Consider the following 25,095-nt stretch of genomic DNA (forward strand, 5'->3'; position numbering starts at 1 on the left):
TCCTTCAGTTTGTTCAAGCTGCCTAACCCTGCTTATGCAGAATACACAGAGGTAAAAGGATCAGCAATCTGTCTTCAAAAGATAACGTGGTTTCCCCTCTACCAAGTATTACACAGCTTCTGCCCAGTTTGGTGTTTTTACTACTATTTCCTAATCCATGAATCAGCTTTACAAAAGTCAACACCTTCAACCTTGCATTTCAGTTAGAAACTCAGTGGTGGCAAAGCCTGGGTACAGCTTTTGTACCTGAGAGAAGGAAAACAGACCTTGGACACAAAATGCCACATCCCTGGAAACATTCAAGGCCAGGCTGGATGGGCCTCGGAGCAATCTGATCTGGTTGAAGATGCCACTGCTCATTGCAGAGGAGATCAACTACATGGCCTTCAAAGAAACCTTTCCAACCCAAACTATTCTATGATTCTATGTTTAATTGAGTAGAACACACACAAAAAACACAAACCTAGAATAACACAGAAAACCAGTGCTTTTCTCCATAGATGAAATTTGTTCCAAGATCCAAAATAAAAACCCTTCAGAGTGGTAACAGATTGTAACTGCCTAAATACACTGAATAAAATAAAGACATTGAAGAACAGCAAATATTCTTTTCTTTGTGTTCTTAAAACAAATAAGAAAATAATACGGATACAAAAGTACCCTAAACTTACTCATCATTTTGAAGACCAACATATCTTGGACTTGGAACCAGCATGACTCGAACGTTTTCCAATTTTCCCTTCACAATGTGCATGAACTGATCAAGGTGGCTTGAAGGTGGTTTTGTGGTGTATGTCAAAAAGGCATCATCAAAGTTAATGCAAAGTGTTTGTGGCTGATAATGATTCCCAAATGCCAAGCGACCCTAAATCAAAAAGTAAACCCAGTTACTCACTGGTAATCACTGATCTCTTATATTTCCATATCTATTTAAACTGACCTCTTACATTACACTCAAACTCTTACATTTAAGTATTTATTTACCTATAAAAATGCAGTAGAACCAGCCATGTGCAAATGAATAACATGGACTAGTCCTGGCCATAACCTGTACATATCTTCAAATATTACCTTGCATGTTAAACTCTAATTTTTTTCTTCTATTAACTCAATAACAGTTTTCCTGATTCTTTTTTGCTGCTGTTCATTTGGGTTTTTTGAGGTGGGGTGTGGTTTTGGGATGTAACATCAACTTTTAAACAATGTGTCCAAATATCCCTATTAAAACATGCAGGGAAAGGAAAAAAAAAAGAAAACTACCCCAAAAAACCTGCCAACACACCCTATACTGTACAACACCCACAATTTAATTACTTGGTGATATTCTGGAAATCATTACTAAGCCTAAGGCACGAGTATTTCCCACAAGTTAGAACATAGCTGTGTTTCCACCAGCACCAGCAGGACTGTGTCAGGGGAGTGCTGATGATGTAATTTTAGCTTCTTTAAAGCATGACGGAAAGAAAGACTTCAAATAGAATGTGTAAGAAAAATGAAAGGCAAGTGTCATTTTTAATGCAAATACTGATAGATAGTTTCCTTCTAAGGGTCTTTTCACTCACCGTGCTCACATTGACTTTAATGACTGGAATAAGTGATCTCCATGAAGAAGAGGGGTCTTGAGATTCTGTTTTTACTTTAACACTAAATTAAAAAAAAAAAAAGGGGGGGGGTTATTATTTTGTATTTTCTGACAAAGAACCAGGCAAATTTTTCTTCTAGAGGCGTTCAAGACACAGATCTTTGGGAACACTCCTGTCCCAGGAGGGTGCCTCCTGCAAAGCACCTGCTAGAAGACGACTCGCCAGGCTTCCCAAGCCTGAGAGAACAGCAGGGAAGCACATGGAGCTACACCTTGGTGCTGACACAGGTGGGAAACAAGCATGCCTTGTTTAACTCAGAGCAATAGTTAAATAAATCTTCCTCAGAGGATCTTGGCCTGTTCTAAATACTCCTGTTGAGGCATGGGATTTTTCATTTCCCAAGACACATCCTCCTCAAAGGCAGAAATCCTTCCTGCACCTGTCAGTAAGGGCTTGAGATAAAAACACAAGGAGACTGGCTGGGAGGCAGAGCCCTTACTCAAACTCAGGACTGCCACAGCATCCTGCAGCTGCCCACTCTGAAATTTAGCAACTGCCCAGCAGCAGTGGCAGGACTCAAGTCTCATTAGATCCTCTCTGCTCCTGACAGTAAATCAGTCTGGTGAGGTCCTGCCCAAAGAGAGGCTGATTATTGAACATCTGACTGCACTGCACATAAGCTGTGTAGAACTCCTTAGATTTCCACTCCATGTTTTCTGGGGTACCCCAAAAAGAGGAATGCACAGAAGACAGTTTGTGTAGCTCAACACAAGACCATAGAGATCCTCACATTTTGTCTATTCAATGTCTTGAGCAGCTGTTACTTCTACTGAGCAAAACCATTATTATTCTGCCAGCATAATGCTCTTCAACACATGCTTCCTCTCCACACTGTATTTCAAATAGATTTTTCAGCCTGTCTCTGATCATTAAACAAGAGTGCTTGGTTTGTTTGGCTGTGTTTTTTAATTATTACTGGTAGGAAATCTGAGGAAGGGGAAAAGATTCAGACTGTCAGGCTTGTCAGTGCAATTTCTCTCAGCTGTGCTCCCCTCATTTGGCCTCCAGAGTACACGTTAACAAAACATTCCCCAATTAGTTCAGCACTTGCCAGAACAAAGCATCAACGAAAGAGCAAAATTAATAATTATTTACCTTTCAAGATTGGCGTGTGTTCTCTGCCTCCCATTCACTTGCGCTCTCTCATCATCTTTCTTTGCTGGAATTATTGTGGGATCCAAGCCAAACAGTTCCTGAAGTTGTCCATAAAGCTCAGAGCGGTTGTACACGTGAAATTCAAAGTCATTCACCATAATATACAGTCGAGTTTCTGCCTTTGGATCTAACCAAATAGTAGGAAAAGAGGTTCTGATTCTATTTCAACATTCCCTTGGAATATTTACAGTTTCTCAAATATGCACATTTTGCAAAACCAATCCACACAGCACTGAACAGCTGCTGAAGTACATATTAAAAAGCAGTAAAAACCCCACAAAATAATTACAGCATTCTAAGCAAATCACTAAAACGTGGCAAATAAGACAGCTGCATACAAAATATTAAATGTGAAAGGCATTTCACCCCTAGTTCACAGTCCAAAAATAAATCCAGAAACCGCACAAAATGGTAAATGAAGTTTTTCTGTCTCATGTATGAAAACAAACAAACAAATATCCCTCTTGATGTATAGAATAGAAGCCTCAGTGAAAATTTCAGCTTTTTAGCACAGACATCACTAAGAGCAACTCCATCTCAAAACTCAAAAGGTTTTCTAGCCAAGCTCCCTGGTACAGCATGCCTGAAGTGGGAAAAAGCTTTCTGTTACAGAGAAACAGAAAACATTAACATGCAGAACTAACAGGATCATCCTCATTTTGCACAACCAGTCAGCATTCTCACAAATTTAAGATTTCAACTATTATATCAGCTTGGCTCTCTGATCCTTGAAACCTGTTTTAACATCTGCTGATCATATAGAGAGCTGATTGTGACATACTTTGACATACTTTTGCCTCAGAAAGTGTGACCTAATTATGCAGTTAATGTGAGGGAAAAGCTCGCACCACTTCCCCCTAATTACCCAGTTGAAAGAGTGCCCATTACACATTGACTCAAGAGACCTGAGCTGCTCTAAAAACCTCATCTGGTCTTTCTAAGTCAAACAGACTTCAGGCAGCTGAAGAATCAATGGTTATTGCAGCAGTCCCCAAGCTGTAACTCAAGGGGTACAAACTGAAGGCAAGCATTTCCCAAAGACACGAGAAATTAAAACTCGGAGCAAACATTTGTGGTCAGGGTCAAAGGAAGAAATGCAGATGCACAAGATCCAAGGTTTAGAGACATCTGCTTGATTAAATGCACCCAATCTGATAAAAAACCCGTCTGTCCTTCAAAATCACTCATCTCTGCAACACTGTCCCAGCAACAAGCCACTTTTCCCCATCACACCTAAAGACCCAGAAATTTCCATATAATTATAAAAATATATACACATAGGAAGTGAGTTTCCAGAACACATGGACATCACCATTTTCTTGAACAGGAGACACAGCAAAGTTAATGAGCCAGCTTCAGTTCCTTCCTGTTTTCATAAAAGCACCATCAAACCCATTTGTTGCCTTAACTTGCATCAATAAGAGTCAGGCAAAGAATGACATGGACAAAGATCGGGACACACAATTGCTCGCCCGGGAGATCTCAGCAGCATCAAGAACACAAATAAATGTAATTTGTCAATTCCTGGATGCAAGCATTAGACTTGATTTACTAAATGAAATCATATGTACTAATTCATTTATTTAAAGGGGATTTAAAGAGACAAGTATCTCTTTTTCCTAACAACAAAAATAAGGGTTGACCTCCACACATGAATTTGGTTGGCTAAAACACTTCTGGAAAAAAAAAAAAAGGGGGTAAGGAAAAAGAGACAAGCAAATCTGAATGTTATGATACTAAATGATTCAAAGAAACATTTATGTAGGTTATGTACAAGTAACTACCAGATTGTTTCACAACATGAAAATTGATAATGGGCTTTGGCACCTAAGCCAAGTCATTGGGGTGTGCCCTACCCACAACATGATCCTTCACCTTTTGTTCCTAAACCACTTCCATTTCCCAAGCATATACAAAACCTGACTTAACACTTAAACAGCATTTTAGTCACATTACTTTTTTTGTCAGACCTGGACACCTCTAACTTCTGTGGTTTACTTGCATTATTGTCCACTAATCACGTGGCCTTAAATGCCAGCAGGAAACATTAAACCCTTACAATATTGCCAAGCAAAAATGTCACCATAGAGGACAGGCAACCATCTTCACTGCACTGAATTCAATTCATTTTTTCATTTTCTGAGCCACTAGAAAAATATGTTTTAGCTAGCAGATGAAGACAATCCTATGAAAACCCAGTAACCCGTGGTTGGCAAAATCTAATTAACTCTAAGACTGGGTTCCACTTCTTGAATGACTTTTTTACTGTATAGTGAATTTGAATTGTGCCTTATCACCTCAGAGGGTGAGCAGGGCCCCAGTAAACAGAAATGAGCACTCTTCCAAGCTCATATCACTGCCCACAGTGGCGTCTCACATTCACCTGACTGATTTTGCATGCAGTACTGCTGCCACTGCTGAGCTGGTCTGACACAGCAACAGCTCCATGAGCTTGCTGACAAGTCCGAGAGGCTTCACACCAGCAGAAGCCACTTTCAAAGGCAAGGTGGGAAAAAAAAACCCTCCAAAGTTCAATGACCTTCTCAATTAGAGTACTCAGCTGTAGATAGCTGACATTTCCAAATCTCCTTGAATAAGCAATGGAGCTGCAATGGCTCCAAAAGTCAAGAGAAGCAGGACCCTAGTCTCATCCAACAAGATTCTAATCCTATAAATGATTAAGCACACAGCCCTAGGCTACTTATGCTTTCTCTCTGTGTTCTCTGCAGATAGAATTAATCTCTTGCATCTGTGTTAATCATCCATCTTCAGCCAGAGATAAGGAAGAAAAATGAATTTTTTTTATACTTCCCCACTTCTGTAACCACAGATGTCATCAAGACACAGGTTTGTTAAATACTAAAGGACATCCCTTACCGAAACACTTCAGCTGAAATACTGAAAGCACAACACTCAGTGAAACTCAGAAACTAAAATCACTTGCAGAACATGAGACATCTCTATTCATCATAGTTATCAACTTCAATATAGAGACAATTATGTTTGGACTCCAGCTAATGAAGGCTAATATTAAGATTAATGGTTTGTGTCAGGAAGGGTTCATGTCCCCGATAATGAATCCTGTATTTATTTCATCTCCTCTGCAACCAGTGAACAAATCCATACCTTCTGAGGATCCAGAGTACTTCAGGTACATATTAACAAAGCAATTGCATGCCTGTGATTGTGCAAAAGAAGCGAGTTTATGTAGGCTACTTGTAAATTTAGACTTAGAAACCTTTTTGGGAAACCTACCGTGCTGCTTCTGCTTAGGGTTGTACATCTTCCACCAGCGAAAAATGATAAATCCATCTTGAATTCTAAATCAAATAAATTGGAATAAAACAGAAGTTGAGAGAGCAACATTCCAACATCCTACAAGCAATTTGTGCAGAGACCTGCAGCTGAGGCAGTCTGCAAGCAACATGAAAGCACAAGGCATTACAGCACACGGTGTACTACACAATTCCTGCTTTAGCTGAAGCTTATATAAAACCCCATATCCATTGCCTCCTCAAATCTTTCCAATTCTACCAGCAAGAATCAAAGCTACAAACTATTTGCTGGCGTGCTGTTCACAAAACAAATTATCCTGAATCCCAGTAAGTAAACGCCAGCTACTTGGCCAACGTGAATCTTCCAGATTTAAGAGCAAGAGCACGAAGGAGTCAAAGACATAAATGAAAACACAGTTCTCCTTCACACTCCCAAGTGGTTTATTTGACAAATATAAGATGGTAGGACAACTACCATCTTATCCAGCACTCACTTCCAAATGATAAGGCTAAAGCAGCAAATGAGCGCCCAAGTATATAGGAGTGTTAAATACCAGCACCAAAAGAGACAGTCTAACACTTATAAATACACTGCTCATTTGGAAAACTACATTTTGATTTGTGCTATTTAGACCTATATTTAAAGTACTTATTTAGAAGGAGGACTCCCTTGGAAATCTGTACCTGATGGACATGTCCTCTGTGATGAAATAGATTTCACGCACCATGACTTTTCCAGACAGCACGGAAAATGAAAAGGAACCTAATTATATTAAAAAAAAAAAAAAAAGCTTATTACCTATTACCCTAAAGCTGTTGATTTTGTGAACAGAGAGAATACAGCATTCAATTATCTGAAATGGGTTAACTGGGTATCTTGAGTTCCTTTTCTGAAGGCAAGTCAGAGATTCAGAACACAGAAGGCAAAGTGCACAACCAAGGGATGCTGGGTTTGGCACCACCCAACAATGCAATCAAGCCCCTGAGGTACATGAGTCACTCAGAAATATCCAGGTGCCGTGCAAATCTCAAAAGACTTAGAAAAGCTGTTTTGAACATTTAGAGTCTCAGGACATTGTGTGCAAGACCATAATCAGAGGAACAAATATTCCTGATGGACTGTTTTTAAAAATTTTAAATGGCTGTAAGGATTTTGGTCCAATTATTACAACAAATTATGTTTTCATCAAGAAGGATTAATAAGTATGAAAAGACCAGCAGGTAATGCAACAGCCCAGATTTTTCCTAAGGCTTTTCACCTCACTCACAGAAAGTACACCATCATTAAAAAAAAAAAAAAAAACCACACCGAAATCAACATGAAACAACTGAAACCAAGATGTAAATCATGGGATTTAATTAACATTATGTTCTACTTACTGATGAGGTTCAAGAATACCACATATTTGGCCAGCCATATCAGCTGTCCTTACTTAATGGCAATTTCACAGAGAAATTTTAATAAAAGCCTATAGATCAAGTAGCAACCAGTAAGTATTTCATCTATTTTGCTCTTCAAAAAAGCTGGATTTGAAGGTGGCTTGGAATACCAAATACTTAGGTTCTTGAGGATATCAGCAACTGAATTGCAAGGGTGTCTGTGGCAGGCCAAGTGTGAGTGGGATTTTTTTGGTTTTAAGTTTTCACTACATTTATGAGGTATAGTTGCAGAAAAAGTCCAGAGCTGAAGTCATTGCTGTTCTGTGAAGCAGACAGAGGAAGGCAGAGGAACAAGTGAAAGAAAATTAGAAGTGTGATCAGTGAGGTTGTGGGCTACAGCCCTCTGTGACTCAGCATCGGATATTTTTGTAAATGGGTGAGTGCCCAAGTGATTTGTACTGACCTGTTTTATTGAAAAAAGTTTAAAATATTTTAATAAAAAGTTAATGGATTTTGATGCAAAATGTTCCAGCCAGTATCAATTCTACATATCATAGTCCCAGTATGGATCAACCTGTGATTAGTTGTTCTGACAGCTTATTTAGAAAGCAAGGGCAGTGCTGGCATGGGGACTTAATGCTTGAGTCTCTGCTTTGAATCCACTGCATGTTTTCAAATCACTCTAACAAAGGAACATTGAATTTACATCAAGTTTTTAGCAAACTGAGGTATGATAAACAGCAGCAGACAAAGAGTGGCATTACATTAATCATAACTTACCAATATGGATGTAGCCATGTTTATATAATCTGTTAAGAACCAGCGTTAAAATGAGTCCAATGTTCCGGGAATTATAGTAAGTTAGGTAGATAATCCATCCACAGGACAATATTGTTGCTGTTGAAAGATTACAATGAATTAAAGCATTTTTTAAAGAACACTGACCCAGATAAAAACCTTACCTATTAGGACTACGAGTCTTAGCAGTGTTCTTCCTGCTCTCCAAAAAATTTGAAACTGATGGGACACTTTAATGGGTGTTTTCAGAGAGATGGTGTGAGAAGGGTGTGAAGAGATGGGGGAGAAAAGGGGAAATGGGAAGTCCAGAGAAATATAGAATCTTCATTGCTCTTCCATTCCCCAATATAAAAAAAAAAACAACAATCCTGTCCTCCCAGAGGACCTGAGGAAGGCATCACATTATTTCATTACATCACTTACCATCTAAGAAGTTGGATTTTATAAACTGAATTGTAACATACATTGTCCCACATAGACGTCAGAACATCCTAAAAAACCCCAACACCACCAAAGTCATACTATATACCTTCCCTACTCTCCTCCAAATTGCGAACTGTAACTTAAATTTCTAGTCTTTCATATATTATCACAGGAAACATGATCTTATACAAAACCATATCCTACGATGCTACCTCCTGAGAGAAATGTACCAGCCCTTGGGTTAGCAGAAATACCTCAACAGTTCAAGCATGTAATTTGATAGGGAAAAAAGGAAATAGCAATCCAATGAGAAACAGGTTTTTAAAATAAAAAAAAATTAGGTCTGCTAATCCCCAAAGTAATTTTTACTTCAGTTGATTAAGAGCTAGTAACCTATTTCTAATTACAAGGGTTCTCTAAGCTTCCAGAAGGACAAACCCAAAAGGAATGGCAATGCCAAGGAATGGACTAGTTCTAATTCAGCTTACTGATAATTACCATTCTGTTTCACCCAAAGCAGAATAGGGAAAAAACATGAACTTCATAAAAGAATCTTTTATTTACACTAAAAATGGAATTTTTAATGGAAAATCTAAAGTGCAGAAATGCATAAGAGCATGGCGCCTGAACTTTGAAGAGTTCAGATAATTACTCAAAAAAAGTTTGAAAAAATTGACAAAAACTACCTGTTCTTTCACTGTTTCTTTATTTTCTTCAGTGGGATACTCCACTGCTTCATTACAACACTTCATTGAAAGAGAAGGTGAAAATGACTCCCATGACTTATGTAAATTCCTTACTAGAAAATGGATCCAGCGTGACCACAATTCAAGCGGCTCATACCCTTGGGCAATAAGCTGCTTGACAAGTTAAACAAACCAAATCTGTGTGGGTGATCACACAGGAAAGAGCAGGGAGGGTGGAATCTACACCCCAGGAAAGAAACTCCAGCTGGCATTGAGGGCAGGCACACTCCAAGGACAGTGCTCACCTCCCCCACTTTCAGGTGAGTAAGCTCCTCCCGGCTGGTCCTCTGTGGGGAGGGAGAAAGGTGGGATGACTCACTCTGAGGGTCCACAGAGTTTAATTTGAGGTTAAAGTTCAACTAGACACTGCTAGATGGCAGCAGTCAAGAAGGTGCCCTCTCAAGGTGAAACAATACTGACAAAAATCGGGAAACCAGTGCACTTGACAGTCCTGATCCATTGCCTTGAGCACTAGACTCACATCTGTCACAAAATGTAGCCTTTTCCTTCACCAAATCCCATAAACTTCATTAATTTCATTATTATATTCTTGATTTTTAAAGCCTCTTCACTGAAACCAAGTTTTGGAAATTGCATTTCCAAAGTTTTACTGTGTGTGATTTTTAGAAATTATTCCAGAAGTGAGCAACGGCTCTTGGAGGAGCATGTTCATTTCTGGAATTGATCACCTTTTAGTGAGACCAGTAGTTAGCTATTTCAGCATTCAGGAGAGGAAAACACTGATATCTTTTTATGTTCCCTTATAACAGGATGCCATAGGTCAGCAGATAAAAGCCAAGGAGGAAAGGCTGGTTGAAACTGGGTCAACTAATAAACATCTCTCAAATGTGTTTCTATCCAAACCTCGTAACAGGAAGCAAGTCAAAGCTTTTGAAGACAAAATTTTCAGATCTATTTGCATCTGTTCCATGTTTTAACATGAGCCACTACCAGTGACTCCCCCTATTTTCATCTTCACTACAGTGAGAACTCTGTGCTGAATACAAACTTCCCATTTCAACACACTAAAAGTGAAACAGATAACAAACAGTAAGCACCCTCAAATAATTTACCTATGTGCTTTCTATTTAATTTGGCCTACTGAAAAATAATTCCTGTATGTCAAGAGCCAATAGACTTTAACTTGTCAGAAGTGAAAGTGAAAAAATAAAGTTGTTGATCCTGTGTTGCCCCTCACTCCAAGTCCAAGAGTCAAGGCTGGAAAGCAGGCATTATCTACCTTTGGAAAAGTCTGAATTCATTTCACACTTTCAGTATTGTTACATGGGCCTGAGTACAACTTCATATTTATTTTGCTGTGCTTGAGCCACTTGCTTATAGATGAATGAAAATGCCTACACTAATATAAGCAGCACCACCAGTAGTAAAAAAAAAAAAAAATAATAAAATTTTAAAAAATCAGCGTACCTAAATCAGGCATGTTTACAGACCCAGCTCATAACTGATGAAATGACAGCTTGGCTTAAAGGCTCATTGTGGAACACAATTTAGTCAGGAAGCTGTGTCATTAAACACAATAGTCCTTAGATCACTTTCCAAACCACACCAGATTAAATGGCAGGTAGGCACATATTGGAAGTTGTTGTGGCCGACTGTCATGCTAATCCTTTGCTATGGTATCACAGAACAAATTTAACCAAAACAAAAGAGTTAACCTTACCTACTAACAGCCAAACCACGTTGGAGTCATGCTCTGTCAGGAAATCTTCCAGCTGCGTGATACTTGGGACAAAACTATCATTTTTTCTTTGATCCATTGCTACGCTGTTTTTGCACCAGCACCTATAGAACTGAAAGAAAAAGAAAACCATTCCAAAACCAAAATGAGTAATAAGCAAAGTACAGTTTGAAAAAAATGGACTATGTACCGCCTTAAATCATCTCCATCAGTCTGTTTCACACAAATACAGATGTACTTGTTTTATTCCCTCAATAACAACTCCATGATTTTCAGCTACCTCCTCTTCTACTCCAGAGCTCCAGAAACACTTGCACTCATCTCTGCTGGAACAGCTTCCTAGCACAAGACTGCCCCAAACAAACTACAGATCAACAAAATACCAAAATATGCTCTCCAAATTTAGTACCATGGATGTCCTGTTCAGCATACAAAAGCAAATAAATGTCTAAAACTGTTGTGCCACAGCAGTACGTCAAAAGGCAACTGAACACACAAGTAAAAATGAGGCTGTATTAAGCTTACTGACATGCAAAAATACAACATGAGACTAAACCCCTGCCTTTGCAGAAGGAAAAGCTAAAGGAGACACTTCTAGGAGTTACAGAAAATTCCCAAAACCCCCTGATCTGCTGTGTCCATGATTCTGCTCAAGGATGAATTCACATCATTCTGTTAAAACTTACTATCTGGTTGATCTGTCATAGAGAACAGAAAACCAGTCCTTCTGATCTTACACACTTCTTCAAATCACCCATAAATCACCTTGCAACTGGGTTTATGTTAATTAAATGTAATTAGCAGGGAGTTGCTCAACTCAGTAACATCTGTAATTACACAGCAGTATTTGTGTTGCATTGGTTTCATATGAAGTCTTCATATGAAGTCTTTGGATGTTATCTGTCAAATCTTTTTACAAAAAAAGAAGCATTAATTCTGCTTCTTTTTTTATTTTCTAACACCTTCCAGCTCCTGGCAGCCTGTCTTCCTGACAGTATTCACTCCTCAAAAAATATGAGTAGACTTTATTCCCTTTTCTTATCAAGTCTCTGTTGGTTTCTCCATCAAGGGCTCTAGAACATAAAACTGATATTGATGAGTCCTAAATTTTTCAGCATAACAGCTTTGAATAATTAGTATTTGCAAATGTTAGCAGCAAATGTAGCAATTCATCTTTTTTTTTCCCTTTAATACTCAAACTACTCTCATTATTTTAACTGAGAAGATGGGGGGAAACTGCCTTTAATGCACTTGTTTCTCCTGTTGTACCCTGAACCAAGAGCCTGTGTTTAGAAAAACAATAGGAGTACAGTCCCAAGAATAAGGGTTAATAATTTCTTCATTACCCCTTCTGCAAGAAGGAATAGAATGGGAAGGAAGTAACATGAAATCAGCAAACAGAAAAAAAAGAAACAACAAAGAAACACAATGAACCAACACCAGTTTCCAGCAGGGATGATAAAAAAGCTACCAACTTACTCCCCTACAAGGGGAAGGAATAAGAGGAATAAACATCACACACATGCACACAGACTAAGAAAGGAGCTGTTGTTTTAGAAGGGACTTCAGAACAGCAAATTAAATCACATAATGGCACTGTGATTTGCTTTAAGACATCCACAGTACCTTAATAAAAAAGCCACATGTCAGTTTGTATGATGGAGCAGATGATGCCTCTGCAGGCAGCCTCCGGGAGCCTTTAACCCCTGAATCACAGGGTAAAGAGAGAAAGCCAAATCAACACTTCCAGCATAAAAGGATGGGAGAACTTGGCCTCTCCCTTTCTCACCAAAGAACAACAGGGTCACTCTCTTGTGACCAAGATCACCATGGAAATGTTGTCAGTAGGTGAGGACTGTCTTATCTATTGCCTCAACCACCAATATTTATCTTATCAAGGAAGTAAACCATGGCTTTTTCCTAAGAAATTACCACCCAAAATTACACTGTACTGAAACATGACTAAAAATCATTAAATAGGACAGGGGCAAGACCACTTGGAGACTCAAAGTATTTAATCTTGAGACTTAGCTACCTAAATAAAGACAGTGTTAATTTTTTTTGGTCATCATTATTCATAATCATAAACCGGACATACTTTCAGTTTTTTTCTGGGATACATTTCCTGCCTGCATGCAAATAAATTGAGGAATTCCCTATCACTCATCATGTGTCAATACAACATATTGGAGCTTCAAAGATGATCCTTTAACACCCTGGCCCACTGATTTGGTTTTTTGTTTGTTTTGGTTTTTTTTTTTTTTTTTTTTTTCTTTTGTTGGGGTAGTCTTTGCCCTTGATCAAGTTCCTTGAGGAAGGATGCTGGCAATACAAGTGTAACCACCCAAAACCAGCCAGCAGCAACACCTAAACTGGATGTGAGCTCTCGACACAGCTCTCAGAGCAATCAGGTGCTTGATCCACTTAGATTAATAATTACTGTAATAAAAAAGGGATACAAGCAGAGACTTAAGGAATACACACTGCTCATGATGTCCTCGTGCATTTATAAGGCCCAGAGGATGAAGGGGAAAGATCTGCACGATCAGGATAGCTTAGAGGAAGGGATGCAGTCTTTTCAGAACAGACATTTGCTACTTTCAGTAACCGGCATTTCTTTCTGTCCACAGTCCTGCACCTTCCAGCCCCTACACACTGTAACCATGGGTTTAAATCCTGGTCCCTGCAGCCTTCCTCTTCCAGGCCCTATACACTGTAACCACAGCTCGGAATCCTGCAGGCCTCTCACTGCCCACACTCCGCTACGTTTACTCCTGAGTGCAACCTCAACTTGGCCATCAGAGCAAACTGCTGCGCTCTCCATGAACAGTGATCCATAGGCTGCTGAGCCTGGAATGTTCTTTCATACTGCCTACTGTATTCTCTGAAGTAAACTCCACAAGGAACTACTCTCAGAATGGCAAGACCCGAGGGTGTGAAGCTGACTCTTGCCAACCATGCAAACACACATAAGAAAACGTAACAAAGAGGAACAGAAACCCAGAACTTCATATTTGTATCTCTGCATTTATTTATCATCTTCTCTCAAGGTCTCTGCTGTTCTGTGACGAACAGCTCAGTCAGCATGCTGAAATACAGTCCAAAACCATGATAAGTGTTTGGATTTATTTTCCTTCCTCCTGGCCTAATTTTTTAAAAACATTTTTACTATTCATGATGTCACTTGTGGCTCTCATTTACGGCATACCATGTTCATAAAAACAAAACGTATTAGTTTTCTCCCGGGAAGAAGACAGGAGAAAAGAAATATTCTGTGGCACTGAGGTGACAGAACACTGATACTCATATTTTATCTTCACAGCAGTCCTTTAGGGCATCATGTAGTTGTCTTTCTCCAAATGAATATCTGAAGCAAGGAGAGATAAAGGCCAAATCCCTCATTTATGATGCCCAAACTGAAATACTAGGGGCCTGCTTTTCAGGTTATGCACGTCTGGAGCGCTTAGCAGGCTCAAGGCAGGCACTGGACTGCCTTAAGAATATGAGGGCTTGATTTCACTGTGAAGTCGCACCTCATGGTCAGCCAGGCTGTCTTTATAGCAAAAACACACACTGAACAGACTTTAAAAACTGAATTTTAAGTACTTGTGTCACACATAATCCATTCTTCACAGTACTAAAAAGATGCAAGGGAAGTTATAATCCTGGGGGGATGCACTTCTTTTTCAGCCTGCTTCCAACATTGCAAGCCTGAACCAATTTTCACCGCAAATATTCCATCCCTAAAATGCCAAATACTCAAAAGCAGCTGCTCCTAATACTTATAAACTCATTCCAATCACATCAGATAGGTAAACTCGTTTTAACCTCAGCCTGGCAAATTAACTCAACACCAAGAACAAACCTCTGCTTGAGCTAAGTCATTAAAAATTTACAGGAGGCATGCATCTATGCAAGAGCTGGCAGGAGAGAAACCAGAAACTCGGTGACCAGAGCACAGCCACTTGGCAGGGACGGCTGCACCCACCTGGAAAAGGTCTGTCCTGCACCTACAGCTGAGCACAAAGGCAACAAATGTTTTACTCAGTGCCTGCGAGCATTAGGGTGATGGGAGTCTTGAGCTGGGCAAGAAGAGGAGAAAGATAAAGAAATGTCTGTTCACCACATCCTTTGTAAAGTCATTTTCCTGGCACGCCCTTGTAGAGACAGCTGAATAAAAGGGGTGTCCAAAGGTGAGGGGAAAACTGGCATTTTATATTGAGAAGAAATACTTTTATATGGTCATGAAGTGGGTAGGGAAGTAATGGACACGGCCAATTCTCTTATTACTGCTGGAATTCTCAGGGGGAATAAACCAGGAGTTTAAATTTGCCAGACATATCCTTCAGATCTTCACAGAAATCAAGTGCTTATCGAATACATGTTAATTGGTGTTATTAGAGGTTAACTGTCATTCCGAGGATTCTCCCACCTTCTACAGCAATTACTAATCAGTGGAGTTACAATTACACCCAAAGTGACACATGAAATGACAGGAGGCAAATCCCCCTGGTGTCAATAAATGCATGTAGATGACATGTCTGGATGCCTCATCTCAAAAATGAAGCCATACCTAAGGCAGCTCTTTAAAGGAAAGAAAAGGTATTTTTTGCACTACCCACTCCATCACTGCCTTTCAGGGGGTCTCCAGCACTTGTGCTATGAAATCAGTGGTTTAGATAAGTAAATGATATAATAAAGGAGGCTCACAAACACAGACACAATTTTCCTCTCAGGATATTCTTACACTGTCAGCACCCAGAGGCACATTAAACACATCTCACAAAACAAAAAGGTGCTAACCTTGGCGCCTGTCCCAAAACTCTCCATCTAGGTCAAACACTTCAAACCCATCCCAGCACAGCTTAGGAAACTCAGCTACTCTTCAGTCAGCAAGCAAAGGAAAGAGGAAGGAAGAGAAGGAAAGGTGTTCTCAAAAAACCCCCCCAAAAAAAGAAAACAAAACAAAAACACAAAACCAAAAAAAAAAAAACAAAAAAACAAGGGAAGTGACAGCACCCACAGAGCAGTTCTGCCACAGGGCAAATAGCATTGCCTTCATACCTGGTACCCAGTTAAAACTAGCTCTGAGCTTTTTTAGGAAAACAGCAAAGATTCAGGTCTATTTCCCTCCCTGTCTGCCCGTGCTTCAAGTCCCACTAGCGGTAAACTTTAAACAAAATAAACTAGAGCTTTAATTACACTAATGAAATCCTGCTACAACCCCCAGCAGAAGCAGCTGCACTGAAAGCAAAGCCCAGCAGAGCCACACCTGGTTGAGCCGGTGTGTGGACAGCCTTAGTCAAACAAAATTTGCACTACAGTAGCTTAGCAAATAACAGGTCTACTTCAAAATTAATTAAATCAAAATTAAAGCATACTCAAAGGAACAGTAAGATACAAGATAAAAATCATGCTCACAATAGCCTACCCAATGAGACAGAGTTTCACAGCACAAGTGGTAGCTTTTATTTATCTGTTTTTAACAGTACATGACATGAGTTTTCCCAGGAAAGAGATCAAAGACAAACTCCTGCTATGGCAACCAACACACAGTACTTCCACTGCTAGCCTAGGAATCCCTGGTTGAATTGGGATGATTTTTCATTTAACTGCTTAGAAGTAAAAATACACTTCTTAACCTTGCCTCCCAGACTTCTTCAGGGGAGCTGGTTCTTTTCCTGCTTACATTGCCAGGCTTTGATGCTGCAGAGGAAAAAATAAGACAAAACCAAAAAAAAAAAAAAAACAAAAAAAAAACCCCAAAAAACCCCAAACCCAGAAGCAGTGGACCCTAAAGGCTTACAACAGTAGAAATAAATAATTTCCCTCATGCCCATTCCTCAGCTTAGAGGGAAAAATGAAAATATTGCCTTTGGGGCCTTTGCTGTTGGTCTTAACAACAAGGCAATAACTTAACTTGTTTTTCCTCCCCTTTTTAAATTTGAGTACAACACTGTACATTTGAAATACTCTGTAAAACTAAGCCATCTACTCCACACCTGTGATTTTCTCCAGAAGTATACTTCCTCTAAACTTCTCTTTTGACACAACACCACAATTTGGGGAAAGAGGAAGTCTTTGCCATAAATCAAACTAAGAGTCAGTCTCCTCATCATCCTTAAGGGAGCTACCTTTAGGTTCACCCCAGCCTGGAGTCACCACAAAGATTTTGGTGCAGCAACAAGTGCTAGCATAAGTTATGTGAGGAGATAAGAAGAGACTAGGAGAAGCTATTACATGTCACAGTAACATGTGGCAACTCTGCACGCTGCTAACCAAAAGCATTAACTAACCTCTTGCCTATTTCCCACTGGATAAAATGGTGCAAAAGAGCAATCACCAAACAGCAGCTGATGCACATTTCACATGCCAAAGTTCTCTAACAGCATTCCCAAAAGGGTGAGTGACTTCACCACGCCACTAACAAGCATAAGATCTCCTTAAATGTGTCCATACCTTCACAGAATGAGACCAGACTATCCACCACGAGCAAAAGCTACTCATGACCACTGCCAGAATGTGCAAACTCAGGCCATGACCCTAAACAAACATCCCCGACTGTCCATTCAGAGCCAACTGCCTAAGTGGATGCTCAATACTGTTTTTATCAATGGCTGTTTGAATAACCTATTAACATACTTTATCAAACAAGAGGAATACTCCCTCCTCCCCTCCACTTTTTCTTCTCAGTTGCCAAAATTTCTGGCCCCACTGTTTAGCTGCTCACTACACAGAGGGGGGGAGAAAAAGCCCTGCACGGCCACAACAAAAAGAACAAGCCAGAAAAGCAGAATTACTGGATTAAGTGACACAACAGAAGAACTCACATGGTGACAACTGTGGCCTTTTCTATATTAAACCTGATAAAGTTACACGTTGCAGCAAACTGCCAACTTGGGAAGTTTTCACAAAGTTGAGCGAAAGGTGCTCTGGAGATGTGTCTTAGGATGGGAAACCAGCCCAGACAGAGATTGTGATCGGGGTATTTGCTACATGACCACCTTCAAAACACACCTCCACCATATCAGGGTCATGTTACGTATTATATCTGTTATGTACACTTCACATTGGTAACCACATCGGGTTTTTTATTGAGAATGCAAAGTGCAAGTACCTTATCATAACACCATTACGTATCATTACCACTACAGCTTCAGACACACCAAAAAGCAGGTGCACGTCGTGTTAAATCACTGTGTGTGTGTGTTAAACCCTCTCAGGACCAGAGGCACTGGCAGACACCGCCTTTCACCGTCCAGGGACCAGCACCGGGAAACTTCCCTCGCAGGCCAAGCACAACCGGAGACGCCTGAGCTCCCGCCCCCTGGCCTCACAGCCTTTCTGCACGGCGTTACTCCACGCCAAAGGGAAAACGCTGAATCCGCGACACCGGAGGGGCTTCTGGCACCGCACCCCCGCGGAGCGGCCGGGACCACGGCAAGCACAGCGGGACCGGCACCGAGGGTCACCACACCGCCCTGCGGGGCGGAACGACAGGCATCAGGCCTCCTCCCCGTCCCGGCCCGGCAGAGCCCCGCGCCGAACCGCGGCTCCTCCCGGCGCGGGGGCGGCTGCGTGCTCCCGGCAGGCCCAGGGCGAGCGGCGGGGCCGACCCCTGCGCGCCGGGCCCACCCCGGTGGGGAGCGGAGCGCAGCCCGGTCCCGGCTCTCCCCCCCGCACTTACGCCATCGCCCTCCGCGGCGTCTCCCCCGCGGACCCGGAACCGGCGGCGGCGGCGGCAGCCGGGGCCCTCCCGCACCTCACGGTGAAGGCGCGGCCCCGCCCACGGCGCCGCCCCAGCCAACCGAGAGGCGCCGCCGGTCCGCGCGACCAATGGCGAGACCGTCCGCCCCCCGCGGGGGCGGGACCGAGGCGCCGCTCCGCCAATGGCGAGGGGCGGTGCCTGCCCTGTGTGTATGTGTGTGTGTGCGCGGGGAGCCGCGCCCGCCCCTCCGCGGCGCGCGCAGGCGCGGGCACAGCTGGAGCCGCCAGATGTGCGCGGCGCGCCCGGGGCCGCGGGCGTGGCCGGAGCCGGTACCTTGCGGGGCCGGCGGGCTCACGGCCCCCAGATTGGAGTCTCGCTAATGGATCCTGCCCCCGGCGCGGTTGGCTGCCCGTTACGTCGGGAGAAGGGGTACTGCCCGCCCGGCAGCGGCTGGCGGAGCGAGCGCCTGCGCGCCCGCGGCACCTGCCGCTCGCCCTTGTCCTCGCTGCGCTTAACTGCGAGGCACCGGAGGGGATTGTTGGCCGAGCCGCCCGGTAACGGGCTGTTCGTTTTCCCGCCCGTTCGTTGTGCCCTCCGGAGCAGGTGAAGAAAGCTGGCCCCCCGACGCCAGATAAAAAGTGAATTTTCAGACTTTTTTTGAACACATGTGGCCGTGATGTGACTGCCAGCTGTAGCCAAATATAAGTACACACATTTCTTTATAATCACCCAGACATGATAAAACACCTAGATTTCTTTAAAATCACCCAGGCGTGCATCCTCCAGCCTTGCATAGCACGCTAGAGGAAACCAAAACAGTGACTGTGTGTGTGTACCTTTTTCCATGAGGTCCTTGCACATTGTCAACACTGGTGCTGAGCTGCACATTCCCTCAATCCCACCACACCATGTCTCCTGAGGGATACCCATCCTTGGGCACCTGGAGAAGGCTGGTTGTACCCCCTGGTACCTGCAAAATAAATCGTGTGGGTGAGAAACACAGATTCCCTAGGCCACGGTGCTGCTCTCACTGGGCTGACAGTGAGACCTGTCCGTGGGCTGCCTGGATTTGCTCAGGCCAAAGTGAAACTGAGCCCAGCTGAGCAGAGGGCTCGTGGCTCCTCTCTGTGAGCCACGTGTTCCTGCCTCCTGGCTCGTGTCTGCTCCAGCATTCCGCATGGTTTTCCCTGCAGAGCCAACTTTCAGCTGGATCAGCAAACAACGAGCATGAGCCCGCTCACTGCACAAGGGCATGGATGCCCCCGGGGGCCTTGCAGGAGCTCTTAACCTGGCACAGAAAGGCACCGGCAGGATTATCCCTTGAGCAGTGCCACAAGCCACAGGTGAACCCTGACCCCAGCTGCCTCCAGCACCCTGCTGGACAGAGCTGAGCTCAGAGCAGCTCCAGGCATCCTCCACCCAGCAGATGAACCAGAATCAGAATCAAAGCCAGCGTTACCTAACGAGGTTTGTTCTCGCTGTTGTCTATTACATTCCCATCATACTAAGCATAGTAAGAAAAATATTGTTTAAGTAGTCCTGGTATTCACATTGAAGGCCCCCTTTCCACCTCCTTCCCTGCTGGTGCACTCCAGCACTCTTCCGTGGTCTGCTGTGCCAAAGGGATGGAGTCTTGGGAGGCTCTTCCAAATGATTTTATCCACATGGTACCTGAAGGCTTTAACGAGGTCCGTGCAGATAAATTACACAAAGAAATTTTACCTCAAAGCTATCATTAGAACTTGGGGAAGGTAGTCCTGTGCCTGCTGTAAGAGATGGAGGTTGAAGCTTTAATGCTGATGCAGGCCTGGCTGGTAAACTGAAATACGGAATTAACACGAGGAAAAATATTTACCCCTCTACACCTCTGAACTTATTTGTTTTCTAAAGGACACTAATATTAACATTCTCTATAAAAGAAACGTGCACTTTCTTCTCACAAAAATATTTTTATGTTTGACTAGACTTATTTTTAAACTCTTATCAATACAGGGCAGAATGTGTCCCAGAACAACCAAAATAAGGCAGAGAGAGAAATTATTTCTATTCTTAGTGTAATACCACAACTTAAAGTTACCAGATTTGAAATAGAAAAGCCAGGATAGCCAAAACTCTGGGCCTTGTTCCAATTCCATTGGTGGGCAGGAAATGGAGAGGCTTTAACTCTACTTGTGCAACAGATAAAATCAAGTGCAGAAGTTATTCCACACAGTATTTTTAAGCAGAGGTCAGCTTAAGTCCAAAATGCTGATCTAAAAAATGAGCCCCTGTGTGTATTTGTAACCTGGGATTTAATAGCTTCACTTTGCCTTAGGACAGCCAGCAGCACTGTAGTTTTCTCTGTCTTTATTCCTTCCTTTGTTAATGCAGCAAGAATAACAACTATTTCCAAAACCAGTAATAAAGAGTAGTTTTAGCAATTACTGCCAACAATTCATATAATTTTTAGATTTAGATTTGTTCTGTTTTCTGATCCCTCTATTTTTACGCCTGAGCATTATTTTTTCAGCATCATTTTGCTCAGTTCAAGGAAATTGGTTCTTCTCAGGCTCTCACCATGCCTTGCACATGGACGATGCAGTGAGTCACTGCATCCCAGCCTGGGACCGTGGAAAATGGGTGCCAGGATTTTCTCTTTTTAGGCAGCCTCTTGGTGTTATGTGCAAGTTTCTGACCCCTGAGTGCAGCTCCCTGGAAGCAGGGGTGTTGCCTGGGTGTGACAGGGACTGGTGGTGGCTGCTGTAGGTTAGTGCTGACGTGAGCTTTGTGGATTCTCACAGCACCCCTGCCTGATTGCCTGCTGCTTTTTGGAAGATTGCATTTTTGGGATGTTTGCCTCTGATGCTGATTTCCATCACCAGTTTCATTCCTTCCATTGCCTCCCATGACCTTTTGGGGGAGTGTCTACAAATTAGCTCCTGATGTTTTCCCCCTGCTTTCTTTTCATTCTCTCTCTTCTTAAAGGAGTTTTTCCTCATTTTCTTTCCAATAAGGAATGATGCCAAATCGCTTTTCTCAGCCCTTCCTTCTGTGCGCTGATTCCAGACAATAAAATATATCTGACATTTGAAATTCATTTGTAGAAATTACTTTTAAAAGGGTAAACTAATAATCAAAGCTTCAAGATACACTAGCCACACAAACCTAAAAGCTCATGTCATAGGAGAAATGAATTGATTAATTACCTTTGTCTTCTGTAACCCACTTGATGACTCAGATCTGAAGCACCAGGAGAGCCTCTCCTGACACACTGAGCCATTCTCGGGGCAGCTTGAGATTAACAGGTGAAATATAATGCACTGCAACACACTTCAATACCTGAAATGCAGAGTAACAAAATTACTGTAATATGTAGATTCACAATTTGCAGGCTTGGGCTAAATCAAAGTGTTGTTTCACCCCTGTCTGCTCTGTAACATACCAGATGTTCATTTCCTTTTTGGGGCAAAGCTGGCAGCTTCTGATGGTGTTTTGTATATGCACAGAGCACCAATGGCCCAGGCTTGAATATTGTCTCTAGGGTATAACTTTTCAATCTTGACCAAATTTTTGTCATGGTCCATAAAACAGAGACTATTTCATCCTTAATTTTTCCCAGATATGATGTTGCATCTTTAGTTATTAGCATGGCAACTGGAAAGAGATTTTACAAATGTTGTCTCATTATATAACTTTCAAGTTAAGGAAAATTACATCCTCTATGCTTTAACTTGTTTTACATTGGGTGGCATTACCATTCACCTCAGTATGTTTATTTTCATGCCTGAAATTCCAAGACTTTCTTCGTAAGCAAACATGAGTAGTTGAGTAAAAGTGCTGTCTTTGAATTATTTATGCCTCTTCTGCTTTGCAGTGGAAGATGCTTCTCTGAACACTGTTCTAAAAGCTCCCAAGTCATTTAGCCCATTGCTTTATCTTTGGGTGATGCCATCCAAGGGTCAAAGAAAAGCTGACGTTGAGGCTGCCAGAATTTATTTAGACAGAACCAGAAAGCTGCTGGGTACTTGATACTATTTAACAAAAGCAAAAAATATTACTATGAATATTCATAGTCTTTTCTGGGACTTAAGCCATTTACCTTGGTAGGGCAGCCTTGGCATTTTCCAGGGGAATGGAGCAGCCACCGCCCAATTGACATTAAATGACACTCACAGGTATGACCCCTCGAAAAATCCTGCAACAAGCCCAGTAAGCAGAACGAGGCATTCACCATCGTGGAGCTGGAAGCTGATTCAGTGGCATCAGTTACTTGAGGAGACAATTCATTTAATCAGGAGGCTGTAAAGAGCCCTTCCATAGTCTTATCAGATTGAAAAGCCCCTGTCAGGCAATCCTCTTGCAGGGAGTTCTCTAAGAATATCAGGGAATTGTTTTCCTGATGCTGTGTTTGGTATCAAAGGAGGCTGCAGTGTGCAGACATGGGCATCTCACACCTTCGGTGGACCAAGAGCAGCATGGTAATCAACTCAGAATTCCAAATATTTCCCTCTTGCTCCCAGCTGAGACAACAATTGCAAATAAATAGGAAAGAGAAAAGCACATTACTGCCACTCTGTGTATTGTGAAACTTTATTCTGTCTTCAGCTCTGCTTCAGTGAGGGGTTTGAAGTTGCTGGAGCTGTGAGGATATCAATGGTTGATTTATGCTTCCTCTAAATAACATCAGCATTTACTATAAGAGTTCATTCTAGATCACATTGAAAACAAACAATCACCGAGCTTAGAGATAAAGAAATATAAATATTCCTTATGCAAAATATTCACAACATTGCAAAAACTCACTTCAACAAACCAGAAGCTGCTGGGTCAAAACACCCACATCCATTAACTTCAGGGCAAAATCTTAAATTCCTTGGTTCTTTTCATCTGAGGATAAAATCACAGACACTTAGTTCAGAAAACAAACAAATATTAATAATTTGTTTTAAGTACATAATTTGCCAGAGCTGGAAGTCGCTTGTTATCAATTACAGAATTAATTTATTCCATACTTGACCTTTCAGTACTCAGTGTCTTTTTAACTTCCAAAGCATATTTATTCAAGGAGTTGCACTGAACATTGCCTGTCTTCCAAAGGAGTTCCCCAATCCATGGTGCACCCAAAAACTGATTCTCAAACAGGTTCCTTAACTGAGGAAATCATCCTTGCTCCATGAATAATTTACTGTTGTCTAGATCTGTGCACCCAGATCTTATGTGAATATAAGAAAAATATAGAAAGATCTAGATATTCTTTATTCAATCCCTAAACAAAATGCAAAGGAAAATATAACTTACCTTACATAAAGGATATGCTGTTCCTCTAAACGAAGCAATATCATTTTCACTTTGATCAGCAGTCATAGTAGAATATGAGAATACTAACAAAACATGTTAATTTTTATTAGTTTCTTCAAACTATAAATTTCATAAACTCTTTCCTTCTGGTCTAATTAATGAGTGTGAGTGTAAACCAACACTGATAATAAAATCTGCATTTGAGGTACGAGTGTTATTTAGCCAGATCCTCAGGACTGTTCTTGTGCCTCTCATTCAGACCTATTGGACATAGATTATCCTGTGAAGAAACAGGCATCAAACACACAAAATTAACAGTGATTTCAGCAAGCCCAGGGTATAGCTTGTAGAAACCAAAAACTTGCTAAAATTCATCTTTCAAAAGTGTTTTCAGACAGCACTAAGCATCCTATTTCTGTGAAAAACTGGTACTTTTAATTTCAGAAAATGACAGATGAAAACAAGCTAACATGTAGGGATTCCACAAGATCCCATTGCTGTATCTTGGCAGTCCATAAAACACACTTGAATGTCCTTGTGTTGCACCTGCACATGTTTTTTTTTTTCACAAAATTATTTTAAAATCCCACCTTTCTACCCCACATCACTTGCTGGATGTGCACATGTGAAGCTTAATTGTGCTACTGCTTCCTTTTCTTAGTATGGATTTTTTTGGCATGGATTATAACTTCCTTACTCTTAAGAAAATGGATGCTGTTGTGTTTTGCTATAATCAGTTCACTAAACCCACTAAAAACCTGTGCCTGGCTTCAGGGCAGTATTTGGATGCCCCTAAAGACCCTGGACATCCTCCCAGCTCCCTGACATGGCCCCAGTGCCACTATATGCACCTCAGGTGACAGCAATATCCAGCAGTGTAGAGCTCTTTCTCCTCATCTTGTTTCTGGCCAGTTGCATTCTTGATTTATACTGGATTTTATTGTGTATCTCCAGCCCTATAAATAGTTATCTGCAGGGTAACTAGAAGCAG

The 25,095-nt window shown here is 41.7% G+C and overlaps 1 protein-coding gene across 10 annotated transcripts in view; it reads right to left on the reverse strand.

Moving 5' to 3' along the window:
* The window catches only part of KIAA1109 (KIAA1109 ortholog), an 87,304-nt gene extending 68,351 nt beyond the window's left edge, over positions 1–18,953 (reverse strand). For all 10 annotated transcript variants that reach the window (XM_038134405.1, XM_038134406.1, XM_038134412.1 and 7 more), the window contains exons 1-8: positions 18,807–18,953; positions 11,102–11,231; positions 8,234–8,350; positions 6,758–6,836; positions 6,054–6,118; positions 2,739–2,925; positions 1,563–1,644; positions 672–865 (exon numbers count right to left, since the gene is read on the reverse strand). In XM_038134405.1, coding sequence (XP_037990333.1) covers positions 672–865; positions 1,563–1,644; positions 2,739–2,925; positions 6,054–6,118; positions 6,758–6,836; positions 8,234–8,350; positions 11,102–11,198 — 821 coding nt within the window. In that variant the 5' untranslated portion in view covers positions 11,199–11,231; positions 18,807–18,953. The remainder of the gene's footprint in view (positions 1–671; positions 866–1,562; positions 1,645–2,738; positions 2,926–6,053; positions 6,119–6,757; positions 6,837–8,233; positions 8,351–11,101; positions 11,232–18,806) is intronic.
* Between the last annotated feature and the right edge of the window lie 6,142 nt (positions 18,954–25,095).

The sequence above is a fragment of the Motacilla alba genome, chromosome 4, assembly GCF_015832195.1.
Source record: "Motacilla alba alba isolate MOTALB_02 chromosome 4, Motacilla_alba_V1.0_pri, whole genome shotgun sequence".
Lineage (NCBI taxonomy): Eukaryota > Metazoa > Chordata > Aves > Passeriformes > Motacillidae > Motacilla > Motacilla alba.